The sequence below is a fragment of the Hylobates moloch genome, unplaced genomic scaffold (assembly GCF_009828535.3).
Source record: "Hylobates moloch isolate HMO894 unplaced genomic scaffold, HMol_V3 SCAFFOLD_12, whole genome shotgun sequence".
NCBI lineage: Eukaryota > Metazoa > Chordata > Mammalia > Primates > Hylobatidae > Hylobates > Hylobates moloch.
The window spans coordinates 23790271-23816151 of record NW_026652287.1 but is presented as its reverse complement, the minus strand read 5'-3'; the positions used below and the strand labels follow the sequence as shown (position 1 = coordinate 23816151).

The 25881-nt window shown below is 46.9% G+C and overlaps 1 protein-coding gene across 1 annotated transcript in view; it reads left to right on the top strand.

Annotated features, from left to right (window-relative positions):
- Positions 1-25881, top strand: part of ACACB (acetyl-CoA carboxylase beta) — a 165109-nt gene that overhangs the window by 97275 nt on the left and 41953 nt on the right. The window contains exons 21-28 of the mRNA XM_058425432.1: positions 7197-7343; positions 9648-9836; positions 12552-12652; positions 16340-16428; positions 16519-16643; positions 22122-22235; positions 22414-22527; positions 23426-23515. Coding sequence (XP_058281415.1) covers positions 7197-7343; positions 9648-9836; positions 12552-12652; positions 16340-16428; positions 16519-16643; positions 22122-22235; positions 22414-22527; positions 23426-23515 — 969 coding nt within the window. The remainder of the gene's footprint in view (positions 1-7196; positions 7344-9647; positions 9837-12551; positions 12653-16339; positions 16429-16518; positions 16644-22121; positions 22236-22413; positions 22528-23425; positions 23516-25881) is intronic.

Genomic DNA, 25881 nt, shown 5'->3' with positions numbered 1-25881 from the left:
CTTTGGGAGGCCGAGGCGGGTGGATCATGAGGTCAGGAGATCAAGATGCTGGCTAACATAGTGAAACCCTGTCTCTACTAAAAATACAAAAAATTAGCCGAGCATGGTGACAGGCGCCTGTAGTCCCAGCTACTCGGGAGGCTGAGGCAGGAGGATGGCGTGAACCTGGGAGGCAGAGCTTGCAGTGAGCTGAGATGGCACCACTGCACTCCAGCCTGAGCGACAGAGAAAGACTCCATCTCAAAAAATAAATAAATAAATAACTTCAAAAAATGCACATCTCCCCAGGAATGAGTAAGAAGGTTAATGACAGAGAAACTGGGTACAGAGAATATGGGAACGCTCTGTACTATTTACGTAACTGTTCTGTAAATTGTTGTGTAAATCAGTTTCCTTGATTTTTTTTTTTTTTTTTGAGACAGTCTCAGTCTGTCACCCAGGCTGGAGTGTAGTGGCGTGATCTTGTCTCACTGCAAACTCCGCCTCCCAGGCTCAAGTGATCGTCCCACCTCAGCCTTCCAAGTAGTTGGGATTACAGGCGTGCACCACCATGCCTGGCTTAATATTTTGTATTTTTGGTAGTGACAGGGTTTCGTCATGTTGCCCAAGCTGGTCAAACACCTGAGCTCAGGTGATCCACCTGCTTTGGCCTCTGAAAGTGCTGGGATTGCAGGCATGAGCCATTGCACACAGCCAAGAATTGATTGATAATAACAATTATTGTCAATCAATGATGAAATATTAAATATTGACCCCAGCAGTGATTGAAAGGTGTTAAGCCAACACTTGCAAAGCCATAACCATGTGGCAGGTGCTGTTCTAAGCATTTTACTGATCTTTATTTTTTAACCTTCCCAGCAAATATATGAGATGGTCACAAATGTGATCCCCATTTTATAAAAAAGCTGGGCCCAGGCAGGCTAAGAAACTCGCTGGAGGTCACACAAAGCCAGGATTCAAACCCAGAAAATAACAACAATAATAGCAATGAAAATACATCAATAATAGTAGCTACTGCGTATTGACCTGCTGCATGGCAGGATCTGCATCTCATTTAATCCTCGTAAGAGCCCTAAGAGGTGAAACTGTCATTATTCCTCATTTTACACTTGGGGAAACTGAGGCTCAAGGAGGGGAGCCACTTCTGAAGATCACAGAGGTATTGGTGGGGTGCAGGTCCTGGGATTCTAGTCCAGGCCTGGCTGACTTGGGTGCCCAAGCTGTGAACTGCCAAGCAAGAGAGATAGCACAGCCCTGGCTCTGCAGCCGACACCATGGTGACAAAGCTCATGCCATCCACGTATCCAGACATTCGGGAAAATTAAAAGGGCTGATGAGCAGATTCTTCATTTCACAGAGTGTTCCCTGAGGGTTTTCTAAGTGCCTTTAATAAAACAAACCATTCACAAAATGTTTGATTTATGCAGTACGTTTTAGGAACGTGTATGTGAACCACTCTGTGTAATATGATTTAACAGTATTTCTAAGAGAAGACTCCCCATTTAGAAATAAACATCAGTTTCCATATCTGTAAAATGGGCATCATAAACACCTCCTTGGCTGGCTTTGCAGATTGAATGGCACTTGCCTGGCACTTAGCAGGCTTCCAGTAAAGGTCACTTTTCCTTGTCCCTTCTGCCTGAACACTACGCAGGGAGTCATTCTGTTTAAATGGCGCATCCCTGCTCCGGCATCACTAGTTCTGGGTGGCTCTGGGTGTCAATCCTGGTGGGCCCTGTACTATTTCTTCTTTTTACGAAATAGGTGATGAAGATGATCATGACCCTGAACGTGCAGGAAAGTGGCCGGGTGAAGTACATCAAGCGTCCAGGTGCCGTGCTGGAAGCAGGCTGCGTGGTGGCCAGGCTGGAGCTTGATGACCCTTCTAAAGTCCACCCGGTATGTGGCTCCATGGCCCAAGTGCTCTGGCTGGTGCAGGTGCACTCGTGGCCTCCGCTGGTTCAGTGAGACAGGTGGACTCAAGACTGGTAGCTCTTTTCCTGCCTCCACCTGCAGACAGAGCTTGTCGCAGCAGCCACCGTGATGGTGCAGAAACACAAGGAGGCACGCCCTGCTTTGCTCAGATCCCTCCCTGTGGCTCTCCATCCTGCTTAGAATAAAACCCAATTTCTGCCAGTGACCTGCAAGACCCCAAGTGAGCTAGCTGTTCCCTGCTTTCTTCTCTGCCTTTCTCCTCTGTCCCTCTCCCCATCACTTACTTGAATACACTGGACCCCTCCCTCCTGGGGGCTGTCCTCTCTGCCATGAAGGACCTACCCCAGACTTTGCAGGGATCCCTCTCAACTCCTGGGAGCTTCGATTCCAATGTCTTCCCCTCAATGAGGGCATTCTTGACCATTGACCACCTTTTCTTTTTAATAGACTTAATTTTTAGTATACTTTTAGATGTACAGAGCAGTTATGTAAGTAGTACAGAGTTCCCATATTCTCTGTAGCCAGTTTCCCTGTCATTCATTTAATTATTATTCAATTAATTGTTAGTATTATTCATTTTTTTTGAGACAGACTCTCGCTCTGTCGCCCAGGCTGGAGTGCAGTGGCATGATCTCGGCTCACTGCAACCTCTTCCTCCCTGGTTCAAGTGATTCTCCTGCCTCAGCCTCCTGAGTAGCTGGGGATCATAGGTGTGTACCACCATACCAGCTAATTTTTGTATTTTTAGTAGAGACAGGGTTTCACCATGTTGGCCATGCTGGTCTTGAACTCCTGACCTCAGGTGATCCACCCTCCTCAGCCTCCCAAAGTGATGGGATTACAGGTGTGAGCCACTGTGCCTGGCCTCAATTAATTACTATTGTTATCAATTTACTGTTATTAATTTAACTATTATTGCACAAGTGTGGTCCATTTGTCATATTTAATGAACTAGTATCGATATATTAGGTATTATTGTTTACAAATAATAATTAACTTTTAAATTTACCTATTATTGCAATAATATGGTCCATTTGTCACATTTAATGAACCAATATTGTTACATTTTGTTCACTCAGATTTCCTCAGATCATTTTTAAAAAATTATGGTTAAATACACATAACATAAAATTTACCATCTTGGCCTTTTTAAAATGTTCTCTTGAGCAGTATTAAATCCATTCACATTGTTGCACAACCATCACCATCATCCATCTCCAGCACTTGCAAAACTGAAACTTGACACTCATTAAATAGTAACTCCCTCCTCCCTCCTCCCTCCAGCCCCTGGCAACCACTGTTCTGCTTTGTCTCTATCAATTCAACTCCTCTAGGTGCCTCATATAGGTGGAATCTATATAGTATCTGGCCTTTTGTGACTAGCTTATTTCATTTAGCATAATGTCTCCAAGTTTCATCCATCTTATAGCATGTGGCAGAATTTCCCTGTTTTTTTAAGGCTGCATAATATTCCCTTGTAGGGGCGGATCACATTTTGTTTATCCACTCATCCACTGATGGACACTTGGATTGTTTCTACCTTTTGGCTACTGTGAATAAGGCAGCTATGAACATGAGTGTACGATTTTCTTAGTTTTTACCTATTGTCCAGGATCCCATCCAGGTTAGCACATTGCATATAGTTGTCATGTCTCTTTCAACCGCCCTTTAAAAAATTGTGCTCACCTCTACCCACGCGCAAACACACACCACACCTCACAGAGACGATCTCACTGATTGTCTTGTTGCTTTATTATTTGGCCTCCAGGAGACTGGAAACACCATGAGAACAGGGCTTTTTGGCTTTCTTGCTCGCTGCTGGGGCCCCAGTGCCAAAAACAGGGCCTGGTACATCAGAGGTGCTCTGTAAATATTGGTTGTTGGATGAACGTATAGCAATGCAGGTGCCGGGGGCGTCACCCTGTCCTCAGGACCACTAGGGGGTGCACCAGGGTGTCTGTCATGTGACCCTGAGCTCAGGCTCTTGGGGGCACCTCCGATTTAGATTCCTCTTAATTTGTCAAGCCCTGTCGTCACCGATGAGTCCCTGAGGTCAAGGACTACTTTCGATGTTCACTGTTGTGATCCTGGGGCTTATCACAGTGCTCGGAGCATAGTGGGTGCTCAGAAATAACAAGTCTTGATGCATGAATGAATGTTTACACCCTCCTAAGCAAGACTCTAAAATAATTAGTACATCTGTCTAGTAAAAAAAAAATTTTAAAATATCGCATTGTCTCTTTTCTCCAGAGTATTCTATTAATTGTATTTGTTTTCTTTTTTTAAAAAATTACAATTATTATGGGTACATAATAGGTATATATGTTTATGGGGTACATGTGATCTTTTGATATAGGCATACCATCTAATAATCAAATCAGGGTAATTGGGGTATCTGTCACCTCAAGCATTTATCATTTCTTTGCGCTAGGAACATTCCAATTCTACTCTTTTTGGTTAGTTTAAAATATACAGTCAATTTTAATTGACTGTAGAATCACCCTGTAGTGCTATCAATACTAGATCTTTTTTTTTTTTTTTTTTTTTTTTGAGATGGAGTTTTGCTCTTGTCGCCCAGGCTGGAGTGCAGTGGTGTGATCTCAGCTCACTGCAACCTCTGCCTCCAGGGTTCAAGCAATTCTTGTGCCTCAGCCTCCCGAGTAGCTGGGACTTCAGGCACCTGCCACTATGCCCAGCTAATTTTTGTATTTTTAGTAGAGATGGGGTTTCACCATGTTGGCCAGGCTGATCTCGAACTCCTGTCCTCAGGTGATCTGCCCACCTCAGCCTCCCAAAGTGCTGGGATTACAGGTGTGAGCCACCACGTCCAGCCTCAATACTAGATCTTACTCATTCTATCTAACTGGATTTTTGCACCCACCAACCATCCCCACTCCCACCAGCCCTACTACCCTGGCAGCCATCACTCTACATTCTATTTCCATGAGTTTATTTGTTTTAATTTTCAGCTCCCACATATGAGTGAGAACATGCTAAATTTGTCTTTCTGTGCCCAGCTTATTTCACTTAATGTAATATCCTCCAGTTCCATCCATGTTGCTGCAAATGACTGTTGTTACAATTCTTTTTTTTTTTTTGAGACGGAGTCTCGCTCTGTCACCCAGGCTGGAGTGCAGTGGAGTGATCTCGGCTCACTGCAAGCTCCGCCTCCCAGGTTCACGCCATTCTCCTGCCTCAGCCTCTCTGAGTAGCTGGGACTACAGGTGCCCGCCACCACGCCCGGCTAATTTTTTGTATTTTTTTTAGTAGAGACAGGGTTTCACCGTGGTCTCGATCTCCTGACCTCGTGATCTGCCTGCCTCGGCCTCCCAAAGTGCTGGGATTACAAGCGTGTGTTACAATTCTTTTCATTAGTCTCTCTCTCTCTTTTTTTGAGACAGAGTCTCACTCTGTCACCCAGGCTGGCATGCAGTGGCACAGTCTTGGCTCACTGCAATCTCCACTTCCTGGGTTCAAGCAATTCTCCTGCCTCAGACTCCCAGGTAGCAAGTAGCTGGGACCACAGGTTTGTGCGACCATGCCTGACTAATTTTTGTATTTTTAGTAGTGATGGGGTTTCACTAGATTGGCCAGGCTGATCTTGAACTCCTGGCCTCAAGCGATCCGTCCACCTTGGCCTCCCAAAGTGCTGGGATTACAAGGGTGAGCCACTGTGCCTGGCATCATTAGTCTCTTTAGGGAGTTCCCAAAACTCCCTAGGAATAGACTGGGCATTTCTGGATCAGTGGGCAGGTCTGGGTACCTGCACTGTGATTCCTTTCAGCACACATTTCCTGTGCTGGATTAATGAGGCAGGCCCTGGCCACCCATTCCCTGCAGCCTCACATAAATGCTTGTGAGACAGACTGGGAGATCCAGTAATTTTACTTGGTGAGTGTAGTTAGAAGACTGCCCTTGGCTCTGGGCTGTGGGGGCCCACATGGAGAAGCCATGATCAGATTGTGTAGGGGAAAACCCTCAAGTCGGCTCTTTTTTTATTGAGACAGAATTTCACTCCATTACGCAGGCTGGAATGCAATGGCACAATCTTGGCTCGCTGCAACCTCCGCCTCCCAGATTCAAGTGATTCTCCTGCCTCAGCCTCTGGAGTAGCTCAGATTACAGGCACGAGCCACCATGACTGGCTAATTTTTTTGTATATTTTTAGTAGAGATGGGGTTTCACCATGTTGGCCAGGCTGGTCTCGAATTCTTGACCTCAGTTCGTCCTCCCGCCTTGGACTCCCAAAGTGCTGGGATTATGGGCATGAGCCACCGTGCCCGGCCAAGTCATCTCTTAAAAGGGAAGAAGAGCCTGCAGGGCTAGGGGTGGGGATGGGTGTGGGTGGAGGAGTAGAGGGTGGGCAGGAAACGGAGTGTTCTCTGCTGGGAGAACAGCACACCCCAGCACCGTGCATCATGCACAGTAGGTATTTGTAGAATGAATGAGTAGATGAATGAGCACATTTAGTCTGTGTTGCCCTCTAGGGAGCTTTTTATTTTTCCATGTGTTTACCTAAGACTGAATTTTTATTATTTACAAAAATCAGGTGCATTTGTATGAGATGTTCATAAATTTTCATCCTACTGTAAGGTGTTTAACTTTGGGATTCAATAGAGAATGAAAATAAATAGAGAACATAGGGAGATTTGTTGATTATAAAGCAAAACAACAACAACAACAAACAGATGGGCCGGGCATGGTGGCTCACCCCTGTAATCCCAGCACTTCGGGAGGCCGAGGCGGGCAGATCATGAGGTCAAGAGATCGAGACCATCCTGGCCAACATGGTGAAACCCTGTCTATACTAAAAATACAAAAATTAGCTGGGCGTGGTGGCCTGCGCCTGTAGTCCCAGCTGCTCGGGAGACTGAGGTAGGAGAATTGCTTGAACCCGGGAGGAAGAGGTTGCAGTGAGCCAAGGTCATGCCACTGCACTCCAGCCTGGTGACAGTGCGAGTGTCTCAAAAAAAAAAAACCAAAAAAAAAAAAAACCCAGATCTCACCGCCACCCCCCAAAACTGTTTGGGATATGAAACTGTGTACTGGGCCATTTGCAAAAGGAATGGTTTGGAAAACCCACATTGGGGTGTGAGTTTGGCCATTTTAACTTTCCAGTTCATTGTCTTTGATTTTTTCCTCAGGCCCCATCCTCACTTGATTATGGAAGCCGGTGGATCTGCCCCACCTCCCATTCTGCCCGGTCCCATTCGGGATTCCCAGAGTTTTCCTGACCTGTCGTTCTTGTGGTGTCTCATCAGGCTGAACCGTTCATAGGGGAACTCCCTGCCCAGCAGACACTGCCCATCCTCGGAGAGAAGCTGCACCAGGTCTTCCACAGCGTCCTGGAAAACCTCACCAACGTCATGAGTGGCTTTTGTCTGCCAGAGCCCATTTTTAGCATAAAGGTAAAGTCACCTATGAGCGCAGGCGTGTAGACCAGTGTGGAGGGTCAGAAGGTCCACCCCGTGACAGCAGAGGTCATTACTCAGTAAGAAATGAGAAAATGGTCGGTCCTCTGTTGTTTTTATTTTATTTATTTTATTTTTTGAGACAAGGTCTCACTCTGTCACCCAGACTCACTGCAGGCTCGACCTCCTGGGCTCAAGAGATCCTACCACCTCAGCCTCCCAAGTAGCTGGGACTATAGGTGCACCCCACCATGCCCGGCTAATTTTTTGTATTTTTGTAGAGATGGCGTTTTGCCGTGTTCCCCACACTGGTCTCGAAGTCTTGGGCTCAAGTGATCCATCCGCCTGGGCCTCCCAAAGTGCTGGGATTATAGGCCTGAGCCACTGCACCCAGCCCCTCGGTTGTGTTTATGAAGGACCTGTCCTCAGGGAATTCCTCAATTCAATTGTAAACATTGGCCTGACGACTTCTCCTTGATCGTAAACTGGGCTTGTAGCAGTTCAGCTCAAGACTGAGAATACTCCAGTGGGACATTAAGGAAGGAGTCAGTGGGGGTCACCCCGCTTAAGGAGATGACAGACAAGGCACTTTGTTTGAAACACACCTCTGTTCGTCATTCACCCTTGCTGGGTCTCATCTGCTCACTCAGTAGAGAGACAAGAAGTCCTCTGATTTGCAGACCTCCTTGAAAGACCCATGATGCTCATAGCAGTGACTAACCGTCACACTGTGCTGTATTGGGTCCATCTCAGGAGAGCAAATCACGATGGTGATGATGATAATAACCACCAACCCTTAGCAAATATGTACCATGTGTCAGCCCCCCTTTTTTTGAGAGGGAGTCTTGCTCTGTCACCCACACTGAAGTGTGGTGGCACGATCTTGTCTCACTGCAACCTCTGCCTCCCAGGTTCAAGCGATTCTCCTGCCTCAGCCTCCCGAGTAGCTGGGATTACAGGCATGTGCCACCATACCCAGCTAATTTTTGTATTTTTTAGTAAAGACGGGGTTCTACCATGTTGGCCAGGCTGGTCTTGAACTCCTGACCTCAGGTGATCCACCCACCTTGGCCTCCCAAAGTACTGGGATTACAGGCGTGAGCCACCGTGCCTGCTGTGTCACCTTCTAACTACTTAAAAGTTCAATCATTTCATCCTCCCAGCAACCAATAAGGTAGGAACTCTTATTTCCATTTACAGTTGAGGCAACTGAGGGACACAGAGACTAAGAGACTTGCCGTGCTTCATACACGAGGAGGCAAAGATGAGATCTGAACCATGGCCGTCAGGATTCTGACTCTGTGCTCTTCGCCCCCACGTTATGCTGCCTGATGATTATTGCCATCATTGCAACTTTTTTTTTTTTTTTTTTTGGAGACAGGGCCTTGCTCTGTCTCCCAGGCAGGAGTACAGTGGTGGAAACACTGCTCACTACAACCTCGACCTCCTGGGTTCAAGCAATCGTCCCACTTCAGCCTTCCAAGTAGCTAGGGTTACAGGCACCTGCCACCACACCCAGCTAATTTTTTGTAGAGACAGAGTCTCGCCATGTTGCCCAGGCTAGCCTTGAACTCCTGGGCTCAAGTGATCCTCCCACCTTGGCCTCCCAAAGTGTTCAGATTACAGGCATCAGCCACCGCACCCCACAATTGCAACTTTTATTAGTTGGGGCACTTCGCAGTTTATGCATCAGTTCACTTTGAAACCTCACAGCCACACTAGGGTGTTGGCCCCACTGTCATCATCATCCAAAGACCATCAGCATTGGCTACTGAGACACCCCGGAAACAGCATAGGGCAGCAGTTCAGAGTCTCAGGAGCTGACTAGCCTGGGTTTGCTTCTTACTAGCTGAGTGACTTTGGTTAACTTAACTAACCTCTCTGTGTTTCAGTTGCCTCAACTGCAAAATGGACAAAATCATTAGACTTCCTTTATATGGTTGCTTTTAGGGATCAAATGAGAACATGTAAAGAAAAGTCCTAGAACACTGTCTAGCACTAAGCAAATATCCTATAAACATCAGCTCATCATGTGACCTTATGTTTGATCCCCCCACCATGCTGGCTTTCTGAGGCACAGAGAGGGGGAGTCAGGGTCTTCCTATGTGGGGAAACTGAGTATTCCCCTGTGGTCAGGAGGCCATTCCACTCTGGACTGCCCCAGAGGCTGCTGGGTCTGGATCTTCAGCCACTTGAGTGCATGGGGTCAGGATGAGTTGAGCTGTGTTGGGTGCCCTGTTGGGGGCAGTGGTGCCCATGCCCATGCAGGGCTGGGGGCTGATGCTGTGGTCCCCGCTTCAGCTGAAGGAGTGGGTGCAGAAGCTCATGATGACCCTCCGGCACCCGTCACTGCCACTGCTGGAGCTGCAGGAGATCATGACCAGCGTGGCAGGCCGCATCCCCGCCCCCGTGGAGAAGTCAGTCCGCAGGGTGATGGCCCAGTATGCCAGCAACATCACCTCGGTGCTGTGCCAGTTCCCCAGCCAGCAGGTACGTGCTCCCCAGCCCAGCCCCACCCCCCCAGGATGCTCACACTGGGCCAGCTCCCGGTCTGGCTCGGTATCTGGCCTCTGATCAAGTTGAACTCCTTGAGACCCACTTATAGCCTAACATATCAGGGGCCGAGGGTTTCCTTTCGAGCCTTGTCTGCAGAATCCTATCATTTACTGAAAGCAACAGTTGTTTGAATGAACATCAATATTCCTTAGGCCTCATTGCCTAAAACTCAAGATTCCAAATAGGAGTGAGCAGCTGATGCAGATGGAGTGAGCATTTCCCAAAAAATAAACTGGCCGACATCATTAGAGGAAACTGCAAGTTTTTTTATTTTTGTTTTTTCACTGGTTTGCAGCTTTGATTTTCTGCCCCTGGATTTTGTAGGTGATCATCGGGGAGCTCCATGTATGTGTGTGTGTGTATGTGTGTATATATATGTGTGTATATACATATATACATATATATGTGTATATATGTAATATTTTTTAAGACTTGTACTGAGGTCGGGTGCGTTGGCTCACGCCTATAATCCCAGCATTTTGGGAGGCCGAGGCAGATGGATCACTTGAGGTCAGGAGTTCGAGACCAGCCTGGCCAACATGGTGAAACCCTGTCTATATTAAAAAAAAAAAAAAAATTAGCTGGGCATGGTGGCGCACACCTGCAATCCCAACTACTCAGGAGGCTGAGGCAGGAGAATTGCTTGAACCCAGGAGGCGGAGGTTGCAGTGAGCCGAGATCGCACCACTGCGCTCCAAAAAAAAAAAAAAAAAAGAATGTAGAGAGATTCCCAAACAAATATAGTTTCATTTTGGAAAAAGTTAAAAAAAAAAAAAAAGAATGGAAGCCATTCCAGGATAGTATGAAATATCTCTGTTATTTACACATCGGCCTCGCGTTGTTCATTTTGTTGTGGTTGTTGGTTTTGTGGGGCATTTGAAAGGCATTTGCACTGGGAAGAGCCCCTCTGCATGTTTGCCTTCCTGCCCTCTGGTGGGAGGGTTCCCCACCATCGTCATCCACCCACCCACAAATTGGTGATTTGGGAAACCAGAGGACAGTGTAGTTCAGGCCATTCTCAGAGGTTAGGAGTTCTAAGGGTTGGAATATTGTTCAGCCAAAGAAAGAAAGAATACTGGTTCATGCTCCCGCATGGATGAACCTGTTGTGCTATGGGAAATAAGCCAGGCACAAAAGACCACATATTATGTGATTCCTCTTTTTTTTTTTTTTTTTTTGAGACCTCCCAAATAGTTGGGATTACAGGTGTACACCACCATTCACAGCTAATTTTTTGTATTTTTTTAGTGGAGATGGGTTTTCACCATGTTGGCCAGGCTGGTCTTGAACTCCTGACCTCAAGTGATTTGCCTGCCTCGGCCTCCCAGAGTGCTGGGATTACAGGCATGAGTCATGGTGCCCAGCCCTGTGTGATTCCATTTTTATGAAATGTCCAGAATAGGCACGTTCATGAAGAAGGAAGTAGATTAGTGGCTGCCAGGGGCTGCAGCACAGGGAAAATGGAGAGTAAGCGCTAATGACTACAAGGTTTCTTTTTAGAGTGACGAAAATGCTTTAAAATTAGATGGTGGTGATAGTTGCACAACTTTATGAATACGCTACTAACCACTGAATGTACACTTTAAAGGGAGATGGTAGAATATGATGGTGTGTAAGTTATATCTGAACTAAAAAATAACAAAAGCCAAACTCTAGAGGATCCTAACTGAAAAAGTACACACTTGGAACTTTCAGGAATTTGTCATTGATCCAGGTTTTTTTTTCTTTAAAAATATTTTTGATGCCAAAGGCAATATACCAATAACATTATGTCTAATGATAAACACAGGACCCTTCCCCACCAGCACCCTGGTTTTTGCTAGAGTGGGACATTCCCATCTCCTCGTTCCCCATCCCATTCATATGTGCGGAATGGTATAAGGCGAATGTGTGCACTCCTCCATGTGATTGCTGGCATTTTGAGTGCTTGAATTCCTTACCGTTGAGGGGATGAACAGGGGTATTTCAGGGTAGCTGGAAGGCTTTGGGCCTGGAATTTTCAATCTTCAAATGAGTCTTGGATAGGACCTCCCTGGGAGGCTGTGGTGGGTTCTTTAGGTCAGCAGTTCCCAACCTTTTTAGCACCAGGGACTGGTTTTGTGGAAGATAGTTTTTCCACAGACCGGGGAGGGGGATGGTTTCGGGATGATTCAAGCACGTTACATTTATGGTGCACTTTATTTCTATTATGATTACATTGTAATATATAATGAAATAATTATACAACTCACCATAATGTAGAATCTGTGAGAGCCCCAGGCTTGTTTTTCTGCACCTAGACAGTCCCATCTGGGGGTGATGGGAGACAGCGACAGATCATCAGGCCCTAGATTCTTGTAACAAGCATGCAACCTAGATCCCTCGCATTCGCAGTTCACAGCAGGGTTTGCGCTCCTGTGAGAATCTAATGCTCCCGCTGATCTGACAGGAGGTGGAGCTCAGATGGTAATGTGAGCAATGGGGAGGGGCTGTAAATACAGATGAAGCTTCGCTCCCTCACCCACTGCTTACCTCCCTCTGTTCAGCCAGTTCCTAACAGGCCACGGACCAGTGCTGGCTTGGGTACTGGTTTGGGGACTCCTGCTTTAGGAGACTGCTGTGTGGCATCTGAATCATCAGCAGTCAGACCTGTCTTGTTTTTCCATCCAGATAGCCACCATCCTGGACTGCCACGCAGCCACCCTGCAGCGGAAGGCTGATCGAGAGGTCTTCTTCATCAACACCCAGAGCATCGTGCAGTTGGTCCAGAGGTGAATCCTGGGTCTCCCCGTAGGATGTGGTTGTCACTTGAATTGTTGCATGCATTGCACCAGGGTGGTGCTCTAAGGCTGTCTTCAGGGCAGGCTTGAACTGAGAGAAAGTGTGTTACAGTCCTGCAGTGCCATTACTAACAGCAGAACCCTGGGTAAGGTACTTTACTTCTGTAAATTTCTGCTTGTAAATCTCAGCTCACTGCAACCTCCACCTCCCAGGTTCAAGCGATTCTCCTGCCTCAGCCTCCCTAATAGCTGGGATTATGGGCATGTGCCACCATGCCTGGCTAATTCTTGTACTTTTAGTAGAGACGGTGTTTCACCATGTTGGCCAGGCTGGTCTCGAACTCCTGACCTCAAGTGATCCATTTGCCTCGACCTCCCAAAGTGCTGGGATTACAGGCGTGAGCCACCATGTCTGGCCTATAAATGTATTCAGTTTTGTGAAGTGCTGACAAATAGTAAATACTTGACAGATACATTAGATTGAGACAATGGGATGAAATAGCTTTATGTATGATAAAAGACTGCACAAATTGTTATTGTAGCTTTTGGGACAATTGCAAAGGAAAGTGGATGAATAATTATATTTCATCTCAAGTAATTATTTATTGTACAGGGGTTTTCTGCTGCAGGACTATTCTGATGACAAAAGGATTTTCTTTTTTTTTTTTTGAGATGGAGTCTCGCTCTGTTGGCCAGGCTGGAGTGTAGTGGTGCGATCTTGGCTCACTGCAAGCTCCGCCTCCCGGGTTCACGCCATTCTTCTGCTGCCTCAGCCTACCGAGTAGCTGGAACTACAGGCGCCCACCACCACGCCCGGCTAATTTTTTGTGTGTGTTTTTAGCAGAGGTGGGGTTTCACCGTGTTAGCCAGGATGGTCTCAGTCTCCTGACCTGGTGATCCCCCTGCCTCGGCCTCCCAAAGTGCTGGGATTACAAGTGTGAGCCACCACTCCCGGCTGACAAAAGGATTTTCTGCCACTTTTCATGAAAAATTCACCTAGGAAGAAAGCTTTCCTTATGAAGACAATCAGGGCCAGGCGCTGTGGCTTATGCCTGTAATCCCAGCATTTTGGGAGGCCAAGGCAAGAGGATCACTTGAGGCCAGGAGTTGGAGACCAGCCTGGGTGATGTAGCGAGACCCTGTCTCTACAAAAAAAAAGAAAAAAAAATGAGTCAGGCATGGTGGTGTTTACCAATAGGCCCAGCTACTCAGGAGGCTGAGGTGAGAGGACTGCTTGAGCTCAGGAGTTCGAGGTTACAGTGAGCTGTGATCGTGCCATTGCACTCCAGCCTGGGGGACAGAGCAAGACCTTGTCTTTTATGAAAAAGAAAAAAAGGAATCAAAGCATTCTTGGATTTGAACCAGTAAAATTCCAGGCGTGTTTCTCATGTGCCAGAAACTCACAGGTACAAAGAATGTGAGATTGTAGAAAACTGGCCTTCTTTTCAAGGAGCTCTTCAGCTGTTAGGGAGAGATTTTAGTGTGGATTCCCCACAAACTGCAAGTTTCACAGCCAAGGGCTAGGAAGGGAGTCCTCCTAAAACACATCGACTGCTAACCTTAAGCCCATCCTTTAAGCTTCAGAGAAACATCTAGGAAAAATGAACCATTAATAAATTAACTGAATTTTCTAGCAAATTTTCTGTGCTGAATATAAATATTAAAGCTCTGTCCTGTGTTGTGTAAGTATGTTTTAAAATCACATTTGGATCAGAGAGTCTTTTAGCATCTTGATCTGTTTTGTTGTTATTTGGTGATGCTGCGGTTAAGTGTCTACTTCCCCACAACTCAGTGTCGCATCTCCTGAGAAACATGACTCCTGTGTTCAGATTTTTGGAAGAACATCCAGGTTAAAACTTTGTTTTAAAAGAGAAGTGGCTAGGCGCGATGGCTCACACCTATAATCCCAGCACTTTGGGAGGCCAAGGCGGGTGGATTGCTTGAGCTCAGAGGTTCGAGACCAGCCTGGGCAATATGGTGGAAACCCTGTCTACAAAATATACAAAAATTGGCCGGGCTTGGTGGTGGCCACCTGTGTTCCCAGCTACTCCAGAGGCTGAGGTGGGAGGATTGCTTGAGCCCGGGAGGCAGAGATTACAGTGAGCTGTGATTGCACCACTGCACTCCAGCCTGGGTGGCAGAACAAAACCTCGTCTCAAAAAAAAGAAAAAAAAAGAGAGAAGCAAAATCTACATGGGGATCTTTTGGTAAATGTTTTTCCAATTTGTCTTTTTAAAACGGTCTCTGTACATTGGGTAAGTAATTGAAAAATTTTGTTTTTAACAGTTAAAGCTTGCTAAAATTGGCCACCCCTGTTCAGAATCTGAAATCTATTACGTTTTTTTTTTTTTTTTTTTTTTTCTTAACTCTGTGGCCAGAATGGCGCCCTCCCAAGTATCAGGCTTGGGATCTACTCCAGTTTTGCCTCCAGTTTGATGTGGGACTTTGGGCAGGGCAGTGTTCTTTTTGGCCTGCAGATAAATCAACTCCATATCCTTTGAAGGCCTCAGGATTAGAGGGTGCCTCTAGATGCTTTAAAAAAATTTTGGCTGGGCGTGGTGGCTCATGCCTGTAATCCCAGCACTTTGGGAGGCCAAGACGGCCGGATCACGAGGTCAGGAGATCGAGACCATCCTGGCTAACGCGGTGAAACCCCGTCTCTACTAAAAATACAAAAAAATTAGCCAGGCGTGGGTGGCAGGCGCCTGTAGTCCCAGCTACTCGGGAGGCTGAGGCAGAAGGATGGCGTGAACCCGGGAGGCGGAGCTTGCAGTGAGCCGAAAATCGCGCCACCGCACTCCAGCCTGGGTGACTGAGCGAGACTCCGTTTCAAAAAAAAAAATTTTTATTTTTAAATTAACTAATTAATTAATTTTTATTTATTTATTTTGAGACAAGCTATCACCCAGGCTGGAGTGCAGCAGTGCAATCATAGCTCACAACAGCCTTGACCTCCTGGGCTCAAGTGATCCTCTCGCCTCAGCCTCCTATGTACCTGGGACCACAGTCATGCGCTACCACTGCTGGCTAATTTTTTTGATTTTTTGTAAAGACAAGGTCTCACCTTGTTGCCCAGGCTGCTCTTGAACTTCTGGGCTCAAATGGTCCTCCCGCCTCAGCCTCCCAAAGTGCTGGGATTATTGGTGTGAGCCACCATGCCTGGCCTTAATTTTTTTGTTTTGTTTTGTAGATATGGGGTCTTGGCTATATTGCCCAGGCTTGAACTCCTGGGCTCCAGTGATCCTCCCACCTCAGTGTCCTTTCTAAAATCCTTTCTCTCTCTCTCTTTTTTTTTTTTTTTTTGAGACAGTCTTGCTCTGTCGCCCAGGCTGGAGTGCAGTGGTGCGATCTTGGCTCACTGCAACCTCCTCTTCCCGGATTCAAGCTATTCTCATGCCTCAGCCTCCCGAGTAGCTGGGACTACCGGCGCGTGCCACTATGCCCAGCTAGTTTTTGTATTTTTAGTAGAGACGGGGTTTCACCATTTTGCCAGGCTGGTCTCGATCTCTTGACCTCATGATCTGCCTGCCTCGGCCTCCCAAAGTGCTGGGATAAAGGCATGAGCCACCGCGCCCAGCCAATCCTTTCTCTTTTTAAAAATCATAAAAAGAAAATACTAAATATTCAGGTACTCAAGGAAGGGTGTGAGCATTAAGAGCAGCCTTCCCTTCTCCCCAGATACCGCAGCGGGATCCGTGGCTATATGAAAACAGTGGTGTTGGATCTCCTGAGAAGATACTTGCGTGTTGAGCACCATTTTCAACAAGGCAAGAGATGCTGATGCCAACACCAGTGGGATGGTGGGGGCCGTGAGGAGCCTGAGCTTTACCTCTGTGTGGTGTTTTGTCTCCCCCTAGCCCACTACGACAAGTGTGTGATAAACCTCAGGGAGCAGTTCAAGCCAGACATGTCCCAGGTGTTGGACTGCATCTTCTCCCATGCACAGGTGGCCAAGAAGAACCAGCTGGTGATCATGTTGATCGTAAGCAGAAAGAGGGCCTGTTACCCAGACCGGGGGTGGGTCAGGAGTCCACAAACGTTTTCTTAAAAGGGCCAGAAAGTGGCTGGGTGCGGCGGCTCATGCCTGTAATCCCATCACTTTGGGAGGCTGTGGTGGGCAGATCACCTGAGGTCAGGAGTTCAAGACCAGCCTGGCCAACATAGTGAAACCTCGTCTCTACTAAAAATACAAAAATTAGCTGGCCGTGGTGGTGCATACCTGTAATCGCAGCTACTTGGAAGCTGAAGCAGAAGAAATCGCTTGAACTCGGAAGGCAGAGGTTGCAGTGAGCCGAGATTGTGCCACTGCATTCCAGCCTGGGCAGCAGGGCGAGATTCTGTCTCAAAAAATAAATAAAAGAAAAAGTAAGCCAGCAAGTAAATATTTTAGGCATTGCAGGTTGGCGTGGTCTGTTGTGACCACTCAACACTGCCTTTGTACAATGTAAGCATGGCTGTGTTCTCGTAAAACTTTGTTGGGAGCCCAAGGTGGGAGGATCACTTGAGCCTAGGAGTTCAAGTCCAGCCTAGGCAACATTGCAAGACTCCATTTCTTAGAAAAATATTAAAACTGGGCACTGTGGCTCACATCTGTAATCCCAGCACTTTGGGAGGCTGAGGCAGGAGAATCACTTGAGGCCAGGAGTTTGAGACGAGCCTGGGCAACATAGGGAGACCCCATCTCTACAAAAAGTACAAAAATTAGCCAGGTGTGGTGGTGTGCACCTGTAGTCCCAGCTACTGAGGGGGCTGAGGCAGGAGGATCGCTTGAGCCTGGGATGTTGAGGCTGCAGTAAGCTGTGATCACACCACTACACTCCAGCCTGGGTGACAGAATGAGATCCTGTCTCAAAAAACAACAAAAAAAACCCCAACTTTGTATACAAAAACAGGCAATGAGTGGGGTTTATTGGCGCTGGGGAGATCATGACTAATGCAAAGCACCTAGTTTGTGCCATGTACTCTTGAAGTGCTTTCCAAATAAATAGTTGCTCATTTAATCTCACAGCAGTCCTAGAAAGTGGGCACTGCTGTCACAGCTCTTTGGCAGAGCACAGAGAGGTTAAGCCACTTGCCCAAGGGCACCCAGCTCCTAAATGTAGAGCCAGGATTTGAACCAATAGTCTGACTCCAGACTCATGAACTGTTAGCTGCAGGATATTGGATTTTGAGTCCTGTGTGTAGAGAAGAAGAAGTATGGAGTCTCTGTTCTTGTTTCTCTTTCCACTTGATAATAGCAGTCTTTTGTTTTTTGTCTGTTTTTTCTTTTGAGACAGAGTCTCACTCTGTTGCCCAGGCTGGAGTGCAGTGGCACCATCATGGCTCACTGTAGCCTCTATCCCCTGGGCTTAAGCCATCCTCTCACCTCAGCCTCCCAAGTAGCTGGGATTACAGACTCATACCACCATGCCCAGCTAGTTTGTTTGTTTGTTTATTTGTTTGTTTTGTAGAGATGAGGTCTCACTATGTTGCCCAGTCTTGTCTTGAACTCCCGGGCTCAAGCAATCCTCCCGCCTTGTCCTCCCAAAGTGCTGGGATTACAGGCATAAGCCACTGCGCCTGGCCGATAATAGCAGTCTTTTATAACTAAAAATATTTTTCTTTGGTATGTCCCTGGCAACTGACTTGGAAAATGTAGGATCAGCAGAGTAAGAGCAACTCGGACTTGGCTTATAGTAGAAAGGGTTTTGACAATTTTTTTTTTTTTTTTTTTTTGAGACAGAGTCTCACTCTATCGCCCAGGCTGGAGTGCAGTGGCACAATCTCTGTTCACTGCAACCTCCACCTCCAGGGTTCAAGCAATTCTCCTGTCTCAGCCTCCAGAGTAGCTGGGATTATAGGCATGCGCCACCACGCCGGGCTAATTTTTGTGTTTTTAGTAGAGACGTGGTTTCACCATGTTAGCCAGGCTGGTCTTGAATTCCTGACCTCAGGTGATCCACCAGCCTCGGCCTCCCAAAGTGCTGGGATTATAGGCATGAGCCACCACACCCGGCCTTGCAAATTTTTTTTGTAAAGGGCCCCAGATAGTAAAGATTTTAGGCTTGAGGATGTCCACCCCCTGTTGCCGCTACTCAGCTCCATGAGCTCTGCCACTGTAGCCTGAAAACAACTAGACAATAGGTACATGAATGGGGGTGACTATGTTCCAATAAAACTTTATTTACAAAAACAGTCAGTGGGCAGAGTTTGGCCATGATCTCAGAGAATAGTTAATACCCTGTCTCCTATCCAAGTTGCATTAATAAATATTGGGATTTTTGGTAAAGAATCATTTAAAAATCTCATGCAGCAGCTTTTAATCCTGGCTGTACATTAGAATCACCTAGGGGGTGGGGAGACTTTTAAAAAATACAATTGCCCATGTCCCACCCTTGGTCAATTTAATCAGAGTTTCTAGGGGTAGGGCCCAGGCATTAGTGCTTTTTGAAAGTTTCCCTGTGGGAAACCTAAATGTGCACCGTATATTAGATAATATTATTGGTTTAATGTTCAGTTTCTTTGGTGTTTTAATGGTTCTGTAGTTAGGTGGGAGGGAGATATGTGCTAAAATAGTATAAAGGATTGTGATGTCTGCAACTGACTTTCAGAAAAAGAGTGTGTGTGTATGCGCACGCACGTTCTTATTAGAGAAAAATCAAATATGATAATGTGGCAAAAGTTTAACAATTAGTGAATCTAGGTGATTACTATGGGTTTTTAACATACTGATCTTCAATTCTTCTGTAGTTTTGAAGTTTGTAAAAATTAATTGGGAGAGAGGACTCCCCAAGTGATTGCAACGCGCAGCCAGGACTGGGAATTTATGCCTAAGGAGATATCCACTCTTTGGGGGGAGTTCTATTACTAAAATAATATAATGCTTTTCAAAATACATTCTTTGGATGGAATTTCCTGGAGTTTGAGTGTTTGTCAAGCAAAATATGCCTGTAATCTATTACAGTCAGCTTGCCATTCAAACGCAAGTGGGTCTGTGGGTTATTTTGCTGTTCATTCTTCTGTGCACATATTGACTGTCTTCTGGGCATAAAGTCATGAAATATCACGTACACCAGAGGACAGCCAAGGGAAGATGGGTGGAGCAGCCCCCAGCTCTTGGGAATTGGGACATTTTCCTGGACCTCCTTGGTGATAGAGGCTAAAAATGTTGAACCAATTACAGTCTGGGGATAAATGTGAGATTCATTATTCTTCTGACTTTCTTGGTCCCATTTGTTAGAAAATAGTGAGTTCTCTGCACCTGATGGTATTTGGTACCTGAGAGGTTTTGAACAAAGACTTGTGAATTGAATGATTATTTTGAAATGAATTTTTTTGAGGCTTTTAAATGGACCTAGTTTCTGACACCAGTTCTCTGGTCATGGGACTTCGTTAGTGACAAAACAAAGCAAACAAAACATGATTCTGTGAATTAAAATATACAAGATGAGACTGCTTCACTAAGTTAACAAGAAAGAAAAATGGTTTGTTTTTTGTTTGTTTGTTTGTTTTCAAGACGGAGTCTTGCTCTGTCGCCCAGGTTGGAGTGCAGTGGCGCAATCTCGGCTCACTGCAACCTCTGCCTCCTGGGTTCAGCTGATTCTCCTGCCTCAGCCTCCCAAGTAGCTGGGACTACAGGCATGCACCACAACACCTGACTAATTTTCTTTTAGTTTTAGTAGGAAACAGGGTTTCGCCTTGTTGGCCAGGCTGGTCTCGAACTCCTGGCCTCATGTGATTTGTCCGCCTTGGCCTCCCAAAGTGCAGGGATTACAGGCATGAGCCACCGTGCCCTGCCTAGAAAAATGTTTTTGTTATTATTATTATTATTTTTTGTATGTAGAAGGCAATGGTTAGATTTTTTAACATTCACACTTAGATGTGTGTGTGTGTGGGGGGGAATTTAAAAAATGTTCACACAAACTACTCTTGAGTTTTTCACCTCTTAGAAAAGCACCAGTCTAGCTATTGGCCAGCACCTGTGCTGTCCTGGCCTGGGAGCCACAAGCCTAGGGGATTGGTGGAGAGTTATGCCACCACCGTTTGATAATGGAAAGAAAATCAGAGAAGGGAGAGGAGATTTAGAATACTTTCCTACCAATTTCTTCAGCATTGACGTTCCTGTGTCTTTGTGTATGAAATATCAATATGTTAAAGTTTTTTCTGATGATAAAATCAGTATCGGTTCGTTATAATAGGAAAATGCAGAAACACATGTAGAAAAAAATGCCCCACAGCTCTACCATCTGGTGACCTCTTGAAGACCAGTCTTAGTGGATGCCCGGGGTGGGGAATGGGGGCATATTGCTCAGGAGCTCTGATATTTAGCATTCATTGCTCCATCTTCAGTGGGTGGTTAGGGAGCACCTGCGCTGAGCCGTTCCCAAGCCCCATATACACTTAGCGCACAAGAGGAGATGCGAACACCGGCTGCACCCAGCCCTGGTCTCCAGCAGAAAGGCCCTTCTTTCAGAAGCAGAGAGGAGGGATGCAACACAGACACATTGTCCCTCCCTCTCCTGCAAGATTCAACCCCACGTCCCTCTCCTCTGAAACTGTGAGCCCCTTAAATCAGGCAGCAATGTGTAGGGGAAAGAGCAGGAGGTTTTGGGGGCAGAATAGTCCTGTGTTTGAATCTGACTCTGTCTTGCACATGTTTGCTGGCTTTGGGGTGAGGCATATTGCCTCTTTGAGCCTCAGTGTTCCCATCTGTAAAATGGGAATCAAAATAAGTAACTCCTCATGGAGGTGGGAGAATTTGGGGAGTTGTATATAAAGGGTCTAGCTGTTCACTAGCCACCTGGCACATAGTATGTGCCTGATAATCACTGGCCTTTTTTTTTTTTTTGGAGACAAGAGTCTGGCTCTGTTGCCCAGGCTGGAGTGCAGTGGTGCAATCTCAGCTCATTGCAACCTCTACCTCCCAAGGGATGATCAAATCATCCTCTCACCTCAGCCTTCTGAGTAGCTGGGACTACAGGCATGTGCCACCATGCCCAGATAATTTTTCTATTTTTTTTGTAGAGACAAGGTTTTGCCCTGTTGCCCAGGCTGGTCTCAAACTCCTGAGCTCAAGCAATCCTCCTGCCTCAGCCACCCAAAGTGCTGGGATTACAGGTGTGAGCCACCATGCCTGGCCTAATCACTGGCTATTAATAGTAATGTAGGCAGGGGCTTAGTTGTATTTGTTTGTTCTTACCAGGCATTTAGAGCATGTTTTGGGGTGGATGAATGGGTGGCCGAGTGAGTGAGTGAGTGAGTGAGTAAGTGAGTGAGTGAGTGAGTGAGTGAGTGAATGAATGACTGGGGTGGGTGCACAGTAGAAAGTGGTGAGGGTTTGCATAGCAGGCTGTGCCGGGCCTGTTTGGAGAGTGGAGCAGCTGCCTGGCTTTTGCGGTGGGCGCTCCCCCAGCCAAGATGAGTGCTGTGTGTTTCCCTGGGCCGGAGAAAAGCCATTTGGCTTCTTTTTCTGTTCCCTAAGGATGAGCTGTGTGGCCCAGACCCTTCCCTGTCGGACGAGCTGATCTCCATCCTCAACGAGCTCACTCAGTTGAGCAAAAGCGAGCACTGCAAAGTGGCCCTCAGAGCCCGGCAGGTAGGGTCTCGGGGTGTGGTCCCCACAATGTGCGTTTCCCCACACCCTCCTATGTGTCCCCTACCGTGCTCAGCCCTCACCATGCATGGTCCCACTGTGCTGCCGGCCCATGTCTGAGCCTCTGCCTTCTCCCCTGGGAGGTTGGCTCACGCCAGCACCCCCGTCCCTCCCCCTGCAGATCCTGATTGCCTCCCACCTCCCCTCCTACGAGCTGCGGCATAACCAGGTGGAGTCCATTTTCCTGTCTGCCATTGACATGTACGGCCACCAGTTCTGTCCCGAGAACCTCAAGGTGAGCCCGTCTCCTTCCTTTCACCGTCTACAGAGCACACACTGTGGCCCAGGTGGGGACCTCTGGGGAAACGGCTCCTCCTGCCCTCCAGGTGCTCAGTGGGGTGCAGGGCACAGCCACAGATGCAGACAGGTCAGCCCAATGTGGCCAGGGCTGCCCGAGGGGTCACCTGGGGAGACTCTAGGAGAGGTGGGCATGGAGCCCAGTCCTTCAGGAAGGACAGTGTGACAGCAGTGGGGGCTCACCTGGTGCAGTTTACAAACCTCAGCCATAATGGAGTATATCTGGAAGCTGTGAGCCCTCCATGGCCTCATCTTCCCTATTCCTGGACTCTGGCTCATTTACATGTTCTCAGGTACGCCCTCAGTGCCTGATGGGAGACCTGTCCCAGATGCCGTCATCCCAGAGTTCTTCACTAGCTCTCCTATGATTAAATAGGAGAGGAGCCCAGTGCACTGCAGGGCACTGATCGCTTTTAGTGGTGAAAGCATGACTTCTGCCTGCTCCCACCGCCCCCACTCATCAGACTGGTGATTAAAAAACTTTCTCACTGGCTGGGCGCGATGGCTCATACCTGTAATCCCAGCACTCGGGAGGCCAAGACTAGAGGATCACTTAAGCCCAGGAATTTGAGGCCAGCCTGGGCAACATAGTGAGACCCTGTCTCTACAAAAAATACACACACACACAAAAAAGAGCTAAGATGTTGGTGCACACTGTAGTCCCAGCTACTCAAGAGGTTGAGGTGGGAAGATTGCTTCAGCCTGAGAGTTTGAGGCTGCGGTGAGCTATGATCACACCACTGCACTCCAGTTTATCTCAAACAAACAAAAACAAAGAAAAACCTGAAACTTGTTCACATTTACTTTTCCTTGTTTCCCCTTTTCATTTCCCATAGAAATTAATACTTTCGGAAACAACCATCTTCGACGTCCTGCCTGCTTTCTTCTATCACGCAAACAAAGTCGTGTGCATGGCGTCCTTGGAGGTAAGCAGGAGAGGCCCGGAGAACAGCACTGACCATGCCAGTTCTAGTGTTCACTGCCGCCACCAGGCACCTGACCCTAGGCCACACACCTTGTGAATGTGATTCTATCCTTTTCTCTACAAGGTAGGTATGTTAATAGTCCCATCTTACAGAGGAAGGAACTGAGGCTTAGAGAGGTAAAGTGGCTTATGTAGCGTCACACAGCTAGAAAGTGGCAGAACCAGGTTTTGCATTATTGGGTCTGTCTCATTCCAGATTCCGTGCTAGTCACCACTGCTGTCTCATGTGTCATTTGAGCCTCTTCCAGGCAGGGCACATTAAATACTACTCCCTGAGAGCCAAGTCTGAGGCACCTCATCTAAACTTTCTGACTCACGTGCATTAAATACCTCTGAAAGACTTTTCTGCTTGGAACTGCCAGAGCGAGAGGAGCCCAGGTGACAACTTAAAGTGACCCCCTGCCCCTCCGAGTGATGAGGTAGAAGGGCGTGGCCAGTAGCAAAACCCAGATTACAGCCAGGTGATCCCAGGTGTTCTTGCTCCTGGGAGCAAGAATTCAGGTCTTCTTGAATTCAGGAACCAAGTGGTGTTGTGTTGGTTCCAAGAAATCAGAATTTTAAATCTGCTCTTTTATTATTATTATTATTTTGAGACTCGCTCTGGTGCTTAGGGTGGAGTGCAGTGGCTCTATCTCGGCTCACTGCAGCCTCTGCCTCCCAGGTTCAAACGATTCTCCTTCCTCAGCCTCCCCAGTAGGTGGGCCTGCAGGGGCACACCACCACACCTGGCTAATTTTTGTATTGTTAGTAGAGACAGGGTTTCACCATCTTGGCCAGGCTGGTCTGGAACTCCTGACCTCAGGTGATCTGCCTGCCTCAGCCTCCCAATAAATCTGCTACCCTTTTAGAATCTTTTTAAGAAAATATGAGATGACGTCTCGTGTTTTTAGCATGGCCCTCTTACCCGGGTCTGCTTTGCTGCAGTAGTTTTTCCAATATTCTTTATCTTCTGAGCTCAGAGTCTCAGTCCCCTGTTGCCCCCACTTTCTCTTCTGCATCTTTGGGAGCCTGTAAGTCACACAGTGAGAAGGTTTACTGGGTCTTCATGGAGACCATCTTGGGCTTGTTAGCATGTTACAGCCACAGGGTCTCCTGGGCCTGCAGCTTTTATCTCTCTATGAGTTTCACCTCTGGAAGAATCTTTCTCAGTCCTCACTCTTTGTTTCTAACAGTGAGACCTAATACACCTCTTCTGTAGTTACTTTAAACACAATTTTTGTTTTGTTAGAGACAGGTCTTGCCATGTTGCCCAGGCTGGACTTGAACTTCTAGGCTTAAGCGATCCTCCTGCCTCAGCCTCCCCAGTAGCTGGGACTACAGGTGCATGCCACCATGCTTGACTTATAGTTACTTTTTAAAGTGCTAAATGCTATTTGTGTCAATTAGAGATTTTTCTAGGATGCTTTTGGGTTTTTTTGTTTGTTTTGTTTTTCCACCACGCCCAGCTAATTTTTGTATTTTTAGTAGAAATGGGGTTTTGCCACATCATCCAGGCTGGCCTGGAATTCCTGGGCTCACACGATCTGCCTGCCTTGGCTCCCCAGAGTACTGGGATTACAGGCGTGTGCCACCATGCCTGACCCCATTCTTGACAGGGAATGGTGGGAACCTTCCCCAAATTCAAGTTCCCCAGTGCTGGCCAAGGGCAAGTCTTTTAATGGAAAGCAATTGTGTCTGCTAATTGCTGTATTAGCTCCTGCTGCCCAGTTCCTGCATTTCCTGTTCAGTTGAAAAGCTTTCAGTGTTTAAACTCCAGAACTGCATTGTCCACTATGGCAGCCACCAGCCACGTGTGGTTAGTGAGCACTTGAACTGCATCCAGTCTGAATCGAGCTGTGCTCTAAGTGGAAAATACACACTCCATTCCAAAGATGTAGTACTGTATGGAGAAAAGAATGTAAACCATCTCAATAATTTCTTATATTGATTACATGTTGAAATGATAATATTTGCATATTTGGGGTGAAATAAAATATATTATTAAAATTATTTTTTATTTTTTTTCTAAGTGGTTACTAGAAAATTTTAAATTACAGGCCAGGTGAGGTGGCTTATATCTGTAATCCCAGCACTTTAGGAGGCTGAGGTGGGAGAATCACTGAGCTCAGTAGTTGCAGACCAGCCTGGGCAACATAGCAAGATCCTGTCTTTACTAAAAATAAAAAACAAAAAAGATTAGCCAGGTGTGGTGGTGCCTGTAGTCCCAGCTACTTGGGAGGCTGAAGTAGGAGGATCCTTTGAGCTCAGGAGTTCAAGGCTGCAGTGGGTTATGATCTCACCATTGTACTCCAGCCTGGGTGATGGAGT